Raw genomic sequence first — 11,612 nt, 5'->3', positions numbered from 1 at the left:
GAGGGAAGTTCAGGATCACTTTCTCCAAGTAAATTAAAGATAGACAATAAATACTAATCGGGGCAGCAAAAAACACACCCCATCTATAAATTAATTTAGGTTTCTGTTTTGTCAAAAGATGCCAGTATCTCAGATCATTGTCTGCAGAGCTGGGAACTTGAAGCAATGATTTAGTAGAGATGTAGATTTGTTTTCAGGATATTTCATTTGCAGAGAGACGGAAAAAATATGTTTGGTAAACACAGCTTTTGGACAATTGGCTCATAATACAGGGTGAAAATGTGAAGATTATTTTACTAAGCAAGTTGAGAGAATCTGGAACAGTCTGAACGGCAGCTAGATGCAGATTCGTTGCTTTTTCTCGAAAGAGACTTGGAATTTAACATTTTAGTGAAGATTTGGACGGCTATGGGCAAAGGGCAAAAGGAAGGGAGTTGAATAGACTTGCAGTGTTTCTCGAGTAACAGAGCACAGATTCACGGCCTGAATGTCCACTAGCCCCTGCGCTCTGTGATACTGCACCACGTTATTACGAATGATGAAGCTCAACCGAGTGCAGAGGCCAGATTGCTCCAGTGACTCATCTCACGAGAAGGTCCGAATGATTGAAGGAGGTGAGCGACCAATAGGAAGGTAGTGGGCGTCGCTGGAGGACCAAGTGAAGCGGTAGTTCCTCCAACCAATAGGAGCCAAGGAGGGGCGGGGGCACGTGACCGTTAACGCTAACGGAGCAGAGCTGCTGTGACTGGCGCCGGAGTGAGCCTGAGACGCGGGGACGGGAAAGGTGGGGGAAATAGCGGAAACGGGAGAAAAATGATGGAGTCAGCCTAGAGTGGGACGGTTCATAAACACCCACTGTAGGCTGGTAGACCCGAATTAGAAACTCCTAGACCCTCTTTCGAAGCGAACGCGAAAACAACGTGTGGGCCTTAGGCGGTGATAGGCCTCGTGTTACCGCCGCCATCTTTATTGGGGGCAAAGTGCAGCAGCGTGCAGATGCTCACTTCCTTCTGGCCCGGGCAAAATTAATACCAAGGCAAGTGTTTGTCGTTTCCAGATTTCTGTCTTGCACTGAGAGTGATTATTCTTTTGTGAATTTGTTTTATAGGATATTCATTGAGACCGGTATCTCAAAACAATTTCTGACAGTCAGCGGAGTGATCGGGATCTGATTATCATAGGCATTTACCTGTGGAAGGAAAAAAGGTTTGTTCTGTCTATGGGAAAATAATTCTGATATATTTGTAACTCGAAAAGCATCAAAATGTTTAAATTCCTGCTTAGATCACTGCTGGTATATCTGTTCAGTCCTGGGTTCTGCAGCTGAGGAAGGAGATATTGACCTGAGAGGGCCAATAATCCAAATTACATATTGTCTCTCATAGAACTGTCCTATTTCATCTCAATCACACATCATGATTTTAACCGATAGATTTCTCATTCTTAAATACCTGCAAACTTCCTTTTAAAATGCCTTATGGACTTTATTCCAGCACCTTTTTAGGTGGAATGTACCAGATTCTAACAACTCTGTCGATCCTGAATGTGCTAAAGTCCGTGTTGAGCCTGGAGGGTTATAAACAGCTGAATTGGAAGATGAGATGTTGTTCCCTGAGCTCATGTTGTATTACAATGCAGCTCGATAAGAGGCTGAGGTTGGAGTAGGTGTGAACAGACAGTTGTAATGACAAAACTGCACTGTGAATGCTGCTTGGCTTAATTAGAGTGCTTTGGAGCCCACTGAAAACAGGTGGGAAAGGGAGAAGGTGCAGCTGAAAGATTGAGTGTACTCAGTTTCAGTTTGGTTAGTTCAGAGAGTGACACAATCCCAGTGGAAACAGGCAATTGTTCACTGATACCTGCAGAGTATTTTCTTACAGTTTTTTTAAAGTGCACTATTCAGCTTAAGTACAGTTAGGAGCTTTTGATTATGTTTGAAAAGAAGGAAGATCCCTAGATCAGTTACATTCTCTTCAATGGAGTAACTAGGATAATCTCGAGAGAAGACATGACAGGAGACCTCAGACCCCTGATGTGGGAATGTCCCCATTTTACACAATGCGGGAAATGAGGAATGCTTCCAGTATCCCTGATGGCAGTGCGTGCAGGAAGTTTGTCTGTCTGCAACTGCTGGCTAACTGTTTTTCAGTGCTGTAGTTGTTTGCAAACTCATTGTGGAGCATTCGTAATCCTAAGAATGTCAAAGACACCACAGTTAAGAGGATAAAGTTGAATGCATGTCTGAGGAAATGGTAAACTATGTAAGGGTTTAGAATTTGAGATGTTGGGAAAGTTTCTATGGAAGTTGGAACCTGTACAAGCCTGACTGGTTGCCCCAGGCAGAGCTGGGTCAAATATCCTTGTCGAGGCTTTTGCTAGTTCCATTGGTGAGGTTATAAACCAGTATGACAGAGGATTGGGAACCAGTGTGTTTGCTTAGATAGTTATAAGGTTAGGGTGGGACGTCTTTCACTTGAGTGGTGGAGGTTGAGGGGTGACTTCACTGAGCTTTATAAAATCATCAGGAATATAGATACGGTGAATAACAAAGGTCTTTTCCCTCGGGTGGGGTAGTTCTGGTGTATTTTTACGTCAGATTCAGACTTGGAAATGCGAGGATGAATATTAGGAGGGACTGAAGGGGATGGGGAGAAAAGAGGAGCAGGAGTGAGTTGCAGATCTAGAAAATGCCACTTCTTCATTCTTGCCTCTTCCACTGATTGTGTCATAGTCATACAGCACGGAAACAGTCCCTTTGCTCCAACTAGTCCACACTGACCTTGTTCCGAAACTAAACCAGTTGTACGTGCCTGCCTTTGGCCCATATCCCTCCAAACCTTTCCTATTCATGTACTTATCCAAATGTCTTTTAAATGTTGTAGCTGTAACTGCATCTACTGCTTCTGGCAGTTCACTTCACATGCGAACCACTCTCTAATTTAAAAAAAATGCCATTCATGTCGTTTTTAAATCTTTTTTCTCATCATAAAAATATGCCCTTTTGTTTTGAACTCCTCCACGCAAGGGAAAATAGCCTTGCTATTCACCTTGTCTGTGTTCCCAATGATTTTGTGAACATCTATGAAGTCACGCCTCAATCTCCTTTGCTCTAGTGAAAAATATCCCACTCTAACCTTCTAGCTCAAGCCCTCCATGCCTGGCAACATTTTAGTAAACCTTTTCTGAATTCTCTCCAATTTAATAATATCCTTCCGATAACTGCAACCAGAACTGTACACTGTTTTCCAGAGAGGTCTCAGCATCATCCTGTACAAACTCAACATGATGTCCCGACTCCTATACTCCTTCCTCTGAGCAATGAAGACAAGCATATTGGATGCCTCCTTAACCACCCTGACTATCTCCTTAACCACTGTGACTATCTGTGACCCAAATTTCAAAGATTTATTGACCTGAAATGCTAGATCTCTCAGTTTTACAACACTTCCCAAGACCCTGCCATTAATTGTATAAGTCTTACCCTTGTTTGTTTTACTACAGTGCAGTACCTCACCTTTATCCAAATTAAACTCCATTTCTAACTTCTCAGCCCAATGATCCAGTTGATCAAGATCTCTTTGTAATTTCAGATAACATTTTTTCACAGTCTGCTATAGTGCCAATTTTGGTGTCATCTGCAAACTTACTAACTGTGCCTCATAAATTCTCATCCAAGTAGTTTATATAAATGACAAACAAAAGTGGACCCAATATCAATCACTGTAGAACACCACTGATCACAGGCCTCTAGTTCAAGAAAAAAACAACCCTCCACCACCACCCTCTGCCATCATCGAGCCAATTTTGTATCCAATTGGCACACATTCCCCAAATCCCATGTGAGCTAACTTTACTAATTAGTCTATCATGTGGAAAATTGTCAAAGTTCTTTACTAAAGTCCATTTAAATAATGTCTACCACTCGGTCTTCCTTAAGCATTTTGGTCATTTCCTCAAAAAACCCTCAATCAAGTTTGTGAGACAGTATTTCCCTCCACAAAGCCACACCGACTATCTTTAATTAGTCTTTGCATCTCCAAGTGGATGTAAGTCCTATCATTCGGAATCACCTCCAACAACTTACCCACGACATGTCACAATGACAGGTGTACAGTTCCCAGGCTTCTCCTCACAGCCTTTATTAAATAAAGGCACAATATTTGTCACCACTCAGTCCCCTGGCACTTCACGCATGGTGATAGATGATATACCAACGGCCCTACAATTTATTCCTCAGACGTTTATCCACCATTATGTTCTCTAAGATCTTCAGAACTTCATTTTCTGTAACGTAAACTGTTTTTAAGCAGTTTAAAAGCAGCAACATTTATTTCCCTGAATTCTCCAGCCTCCATTTCTTTCTGCACAGTAAAAACTGACACAAAATATTTGTTTATTATCTCTCCCATCTCCTAAGATTCAACACTCAGTTGACCTCTTTGATGTTTAACGGACCCGAGTTTTTTTTCCTCTAGTTTCTCTTTTCCTCTTTATGTAGTTGCCAAATATCTTTGGCTTATCCTTCACCTTATTTGCCAAGCTATCTCATGTCCCCTGTTTGCCCTCCTGATTTCCCTCTTAAGAATGTCCCTACACCCTTTGTCCTCTTCAAAAGATTTACTTGATCTCAGTTGTCTACATCTAACATTTGGTTTCTTTTTAAACTTTTGACCAGAAGCTTAATATCTTTATTCATCCATTACTGCCTCCACTTATCAACCTCACACTTCAGTCAGAAACATAATGTCTCTGAACTCTCATTATCACGCTTTGAAAGCCTCCCACTGTGGTAGAAAGTCACTCGGAGACGCAGAGAGTTCCTCAAGAAGATGATCTTTTATTTGCAAATAAAAGCCGTGACAATCCAGAAATATTTTCCTAGAGTGCCCCCGAGCCTCTTTGGCTTGCACTTCTTGTACCCTTTTGATACCAGTCTCTTGCTCAGCTCATCAGCATGCCCAACTGGGTCAGTCTGAGTTATCTTATCTCAAACCAGTTAAGTCAGCCTGTCTTATCTTTCCACTCCCACCACTATGGTTTTTCCCTCCACTACTTAATTCATGATATAATTCCTTATCTTGCCACAATGGTTTCTTCTACTTCTGACTTATCTCTAACTTATTCTATTAGAAATATGTTTCTACTGCTAGTTCTGCCACAATGGCTTTCCAACCTTAAAGTGACCTCACTCCCTTATGTTAGTATTTATCTTATCTTGTCACACATCACATCAACCCTACACATGCCAGCACGAATGCTCACACAATTACTCTACTTTATCTATTTTAGTCACTTAGTTGTTATTCCATGTTTATCCACGCTTGTCTGTGTGCCCCATAACTGCTGTGGGCTGAACTGATTTATTTGCTTTGTCCCTTGTTCATTCTCCCTTTCTTGTCACATCGTGCTTAATGTGTGATTACTTATTTGAAACAGTCTTTGCCAGCCTCCCATTATCCTGACAGTTTTCAAATTTTATTTTCCTTACCAGTTGTCCATCATCCCTTTACCTGTGAATAGTCTACCCAAATCAACTTAAGTTCCTACCTCATACTATTAAAATTTGACTTCTATAATGAAGTTTGACTTTTAGGGCCAATCGATTTTTGCATACCTAAATTAAAACTAACAAAAATATGATCATGAGTCTAAAAATGTTCTTCTCACACTTCAGTAAATTGCTCTGCTTTACTTCCCAAGAGAAGGTCAAGTTTTGCTCCTTTTGAAAAAAGTACAATTTACATATTGATAAAGAAAATATTCTTGAACAAATTTTAACAAATTATTCCCCTCCAAGTCCTCAACAATATGGCAGTTCCAGTCAATGTTTGGAAAACTAAAATCCTCTGCTGTAACAACCCTCTTATTCTTACATATGTATGAGATTACTACATATTTGCTCATCAATTTTCTTTGACCACTGGGTGGGCCTACGGTATAACGGTATAATCTCATGAAGTCGACCATCCCTTTCTTATTTCTAAGTTCGACCCATATAGGTTCACTGGATTATCCTTTAGAAATTTCCTCTCAAAATATAGTAGTCATGTTTTCCTTAATCAAAAATGTCACTTCCCCCTTCTTTCTTGCATCTCTTTCTATCCTTCGTATAGCAACTGAAACCCAGAACATTGAATAACTTCTCCTTTAACTGGATGTGAGTTTGCTCGCTGAGCTGGAAGGTTAGTTTTCAGAAGTTTCGTCACCATTCTAGGTAGTATCATCAGTGAGCCTCCGGTGAAGCGCTGGTGTTATGTCTGGCTTTCTATTTATCTGTTTCGGTTTCCTTGGGTTGGTGATGTCATTTCCTGTGTCGGTGATGCCATTTCCTTTCTCATTTAACTCCTCCCACTTCCTACAAACTAAGGAACCGACATGGGCCCAAGCTGTGCCTGCCTCTTCGTAGGATACGTGGAACAATCCCTCTTCCGCTACTACACTGGCACTATCCCCTGCTCTTCCTCCGCAACACTGATGACTGTATCACTGCTGACTTGTGCTCCCACGAGGAGCTTGAACAGTTCATCAACTTTACTAACAACCTACACCCCAACCTCAAATTCACTTGGGTCATCTCTGATACCTCTCTCTCCTTCCTGGACCTCTCTGTCTCCATCTCTGATGACTGCCTTGAAACCCAACATCTATTTCAAGCCCACCAACTCCCACAGCTACCTTGACTACACCTCCCCTCACCCACATTCCTGCAAGAATGCAATCCCCTGCTCCCAAGTTGAGGCATTCTACTCCCAAACATCCCAGATGTCCTCATATTTCAGTGGTTGAAAATGCTCTTGATCGCATCTCTTCCATTTCCCGCACCTCTCCCCTCACATCCCCTCCCCTCAACAAAAACAAAGACAGAATCCTCCTTGTCCTCACACATCACTCCACTAACCTCAGTATCCAAGATACCTTTCTCACCTACAATGAAGGTTATATTTCCCTCCCCACCTATATCTGCTTTTCGTAGGGACCACACTCTCCGCAACTCCCTTGTCCAGTCCACTAGCCCCACCACCCCCGGCATCTTTCCCTTCAACTGCAGGAGGTGCTACACCTCCCCCTCACCTTCATTCAAGGCATTAAACAAATCTTCCACATCAGACAGAGGTTCATCTGCACATCCATCAATGTGGTCTGTTGCATCCGCTGATCCCAATGTGGCCCCCTGTACATTGGTGAGACCAGGCGGAGGTTCAGAAACCACTTTGTACAGCACCTGCGCACAGTCCGCGACAAATTACGTCTTCTGGTCGCAAACCATTTTAACTCCTCTCCCACTCATGTCTATCCTGGGCTTCCTCCAGTGTCACAATGATGCCATCTGGAAAGTGGAGGAGTAGCACCTCATATTCTGCCTCAGGAACCTACAACCCAATGATCTAAATGTGGACTTTACCAATTTCAAAATCTCCCCACCCCTGGCGTCATCCCATGACCAACCCTCCCTTTCATCCCTGACTCTTTGACCTGACACAACCTGATCATTTTCTCTCCCACCTATCCGCTCCTCCTTTCACTGACCAATACCCACCACTGCTAACTTGCACTCCACTATTATCCCACCTACCTTTCGCAGCCCCTCCCCTCTATTTCTGAGCTCCCTTCACCCTCCCCCATTTCTGAAGAAGGGTCCTGACGCAAAACATCAACTTTCCTAGTGCCTGATGCTGCCTGGCCTGCTGTGTTCCTCCAGCTCTACGCTGTTATCTCTTACATTGAACTGCTAGCCAAGGTTCTGGAATAGCTGTGACGTCCTAATCCCATGTCCCGAAACATGTCCTGAGTACATAAGCCTTACCTGTAAGACCCCATGCATTTATATAAATTTTGTTTGATTCTTCAGAGTTACTTTATTCTCTAACTTGCTCTTGTGTGCTCTTTTAATTAACAAGCTTTTATTAGAATTCAGAACCATCCTTATCAGTCTTTCTATTTTCACTACTCCATAGGAACACTCCACACCTCCTCTACCAGTTTAAAGGCTCCAAAAATAGAACTAGCAAATCTCGCCACCAGGACGTTGGTCCCTTTCAAGTTCAGGTGAAACCCACCCCTTTTGAACAGGTCTTTTCTGCCCCAGAAGAGATATCAATGATCCAAAAATCTGAATCCTTGCACATTGTATGATCTCTTCAGCCATTGGTTTTCCTACCTGATCTTTTTATTTTCTAGTCTCACTAGGATGTGGCACTCGGAGTAAACCAGAGCTTTTAAAATATCTTTGAGTTTCTGATTTTTAACGTTCTACCTACCCTCCCATATTTACTCTTCAAAGCCTTAACTTTTTATGTAACTGTCCCATTTTTACCAATATGTACAACAACTTTGAGCTTCTCTCTCCCCTCTTTGATAATATGCTTGAACCATTTTGAAATGTCCTTAACCCTCGCACCAACGTTCTACCCTGGATTCACGCTCACAGCCACAAAGTCTCCTATCTGTGCCTCTGACTGGAGAGTCCCCTGCAACAATTATATTTTTATATCTTGACAAACCCTGCTTAATACAAGATTCATTCTTCGTGCCCTAGATCTGACTGCCCCTTTTATTTTCCTCTGAGAGACACCCTCTTCAACATATCCCAAATAGAATATCTGTTTGAGGGAGGAATAGCCAGAGAAATCTTCTGAACTACTTCCTTCTCTTTCCTGACAGTCACCCATCTATCTGATTGATTCTGCTGTGTCACCACCTCTCTGAATCTCCTAACCATCACACTTTGTGTCTCCTGTATGCCCTCAGTGACATTAAGCTTGAAAGGAAGAAGCTCTTTCAAGAGCCTTGTGTATATGTATTTTTAAAAATGCCCTTCCTTACCCACAGAATTTAATGTTAAGTGTGCAAAAGAGAAAACAAGTTAGACATTTTTTTTTAAATGATCAATCACTTAAATGAAACCCCCATTAACTGAAGAAAGAGCACTTCAGGAGAAAGCTATCAGTCAGCTTTCAAATCTCCGGATCTGAGAAAAGAAATGCCATTCCCTGATCCTGTCATTATTTAAACAGTTACAACAAACAAGTTGAAAAGGAAAATCTTCAGAGTTCCATCTGTGAAAACAGAAAAAAACTCTGAAGAAACCTATTGATAGGCCTCTCCCACAACCTCCGTGTGAGAGACAATGTCTCCTCCTTCACAAATTATTTTCTTCACATTGTTTTTTTGGAAGGATCAAAGTCTCAAACAAAATCTCTAGAGACGCCAACATTCAACAAACACATAGAAAGGCCTCATCCGCGAACTCCAAGTGAAAAAAAAAATCCTCTCCACATTTTAAAAATAAAACTCGTACGCATCATTTTCCTTTGCTTTTTATTTTGACTATAAAAGTTCCAAAAATAATTTTAAGTTTTTGCTGTATAAAACCTGGAGGAAATTCACAAGAAACATTTGCATCACAGGAGCTGCCGCAACTCTCTGACAACCTTTGTTTTTTTTCTCTCTGTAGTTTTGTGCAAACACTGACTGCTTCCCTTCCCGAAAGGCATTTAGGAACCAGTTCAATTTTCATGATAATCCAGCAGTTTCACCAAGTGTTAGATCCACAATTGACGAGATTAATTTTCTGAGTTTCACAACCTGTGTTTTTCTGTTTTTTTTTTCTCTCTCTCTCAGTACTGTTATTTTCAGCTTGAAAGTTTGATGTGCAATTAGAGAATTCAAATGAAACCACATCCAGATCTGACAGCCACTCTGTTTATCACAATCTAATTATCTCAGAAATTTGAGCATCAAAGGAGAAAGCACCGTTCACACTGGGGAGAAACACATATTGTCTGTGTGTGGAAGAGTCTGTGAAGGTTCATCTGAAATGTCCAAACACCAACGCAGTCACACTCGGGAGAGATTGTGTAAATGTGAGGATTGTGGGTGGGGATTTATCTACCCTTCCCAGCTGAAAATTCACCAACGCAGTCACACTGGGGAGAAGCCGTTCGTCTGCTCTGATTGTGGGATGGGATTCGCTTTGTCATCCAACCTGCGCAAACACCGGCGAGTTCACACTGGAGAGAGACCATTTGCTTGCTCTGTGTGTGGGATGGGATTCACTCAGACAACTCACCTGCTGAAACACCGGCTAGTTCACACTGGAGAGAGACCATTCACTTGCTCCGTATGTGGAAAAGGATTCACTTTGTCATCAAGTCTGCTAATACATCAGCGAATTCACAATGGGGAGAGACCATTCACCTGCTCCGTGTGTGGAAAAGGATTCACTTTGTCATCCACCTTACTGAGACACCAGCGAATTCACACTGGAGAGAAGCCATTCACCTGCTCTGATTGTGGGAAGGGATTCACTCAGTCATCTTACCTGCTGGAACACCAGCGCGTTCACACGACGGAGAGACCATTCACCTGTTCTGAGTGTGGGAAAGGATTCACTCGCTCATCGAAACTACTGATACACCAGCGAGTTCACACTGGAGAGAAACCGTTCACCTGCTCTGAGTGTGGGAAGGGATTTACTCACTCATCGAACCTACTGCGACATCAGCGAGTTCATACTGGAGAGAGACCATTCACCTGTTCTGAATGTGGGAAAGCATTCACTCAGACAATTCACCTGCTGATACATCAGCGAGTTCACACCAGAGAGAGACCATACATGTGTTCTGTGTGTAGAAAAGGCTTTGCTGATTCAACCTCCCTGTTGATACACCAACGAGTTCATACTGGGGAGAAACCATTCGTTTGCTCCTTGTGTGGGAGGCGATTCACTCGGTCATCCAAACTGTTAACACACCAGCAAACTCACAAAGAACCACAGTTGAAGGAATTTGCTCTTACTCGCTCCAAGGAATGAACTGTGCTCTTTGGCCCAATTGTACTGTTGTTATCAATCCCTGCTCAGTTAAAGTTGCTAAAATTGCCAATAAAATGTTCATAGCAATTGTGTCCCTGTAAGGTAGGTTTGGGAAATGATTACACCTTCACTGTATGTCAACACATTAACACTGAGTATAGACTGTCCACCTACATGTATATGAAAAGGGACTTCCTCGTGCATTAAGACTGGTTAACCACCAATCAGTTCCCAAGTAAATGGAGGACTGTTAACCATCTCTAAACAATGTTCTCTGGGCGTGTTTCTGATGATGTTTGTAAGCATGTTTGGTTACCTAATTGGGGGAAAAAAGCTGACATAAATCAGCCTTCTGTTAAAACTATTGTGTATCGTGTCTTTATCTTATTGCTAAAACAGACTCAAATATTTTGATAGGCTATCTATCTCCCCAATCTCCTCCATCCTCATCTCCAACAAGTGCCGGGAATTCATGGATTTTTTTTGTCACTCAGAATGGGATAATCAGTGTGCTTCTCATGAGCACAGAAAGGAATGTTGACGCTGTAAGTCAGAGAGAAAAACATAAATTGCTGGAAAATCTCAGCAGATCTGTGAAGAGAAATCCGAACTAACATTTCAGGGCAATGACCCTTCCTCTGAGGAACCAGCTGAGCTTTTCCAGCAACTTCTGTTTTTGTTTCTGATTCCGAGCACCCACGTTATGGGTTGTCTGTCACTCTGATGTCCTTCTCCCAACTGCTCGTTGGAAAGAAATATCAGAAATTGCTGCAAAATCTTGGCAGCTTCCTCAGAAGAA

At 42.2% G+C, this 11,612-nt stretch overlaps 1 protein-coding gene across 2 annotated transcripts; it reads left to right on the top strand.

Annotated features, from left to right (window-relative positions):
* The first annotated feature begins 693 nt into the window (after positions 1–693).
* LOC125449105 (zinc finger protein 239-like) lies at positions 694–11,175 on the top strand. 2 transcript variants are annotated; one of them, XM_048524747.2, is made up of 3 exons: positions 694–784; positions 1,109–1,206; positions 9,727–11,175. In XM_048524747.2, exon 3 carries the CDS (start codon positions 9,818–9,820, stop codon positions 10,811–10,813), a length of 996 nt encoding a protein of 331 aa, XP_048380704.1. In that variant the 5' UTR covers positions 694–784; positions 1,109–1,206; positions 9,727–9,817; the 3' UTR covers positions 10,814–11,175. The 2 variants fall into 2 exon arrangements, with proteins under 2 accessions (XP_048380704.1, XP_048380703.1); XM_048524746.2 differs by having other exon boundaries at positions 9,622–11,175.
* The last annotated feature ends 437 nt before the right edge of the window (positions 11,176–11,612 follow it).

Source organism: Stegostoma tigrinum, chromosome 43 (assembly GCF_030684315.1).
Source record: "Stegostoma tigrinum isolate sSteTig4 chromosome 43, sSteTig4.hap1, whole genome shotgun sequence".
Classification (NCBI taxonomy): Eukaryota; Metazoa; Chordata; class Chondrichthyes; order Orectolobiformes; family Stegostomatidae; genus Stegostoma; species Stegostoma tigrinum.
The sequence above is the reverse complement of the archived record's forward strand: the minus strand, read 5'-3'. Positions and strand labels throughout refer to the sequence as shown.

Excerpts from the sequence above, each read along its gene's own strand:
- LOC125449105 (XM_048524747.2), top strand. The coding sequence starts at position 9,818 with ATGTCCAAACACCAACGCAGTCACACTCGGGAGAGATTGTGTAAATGT.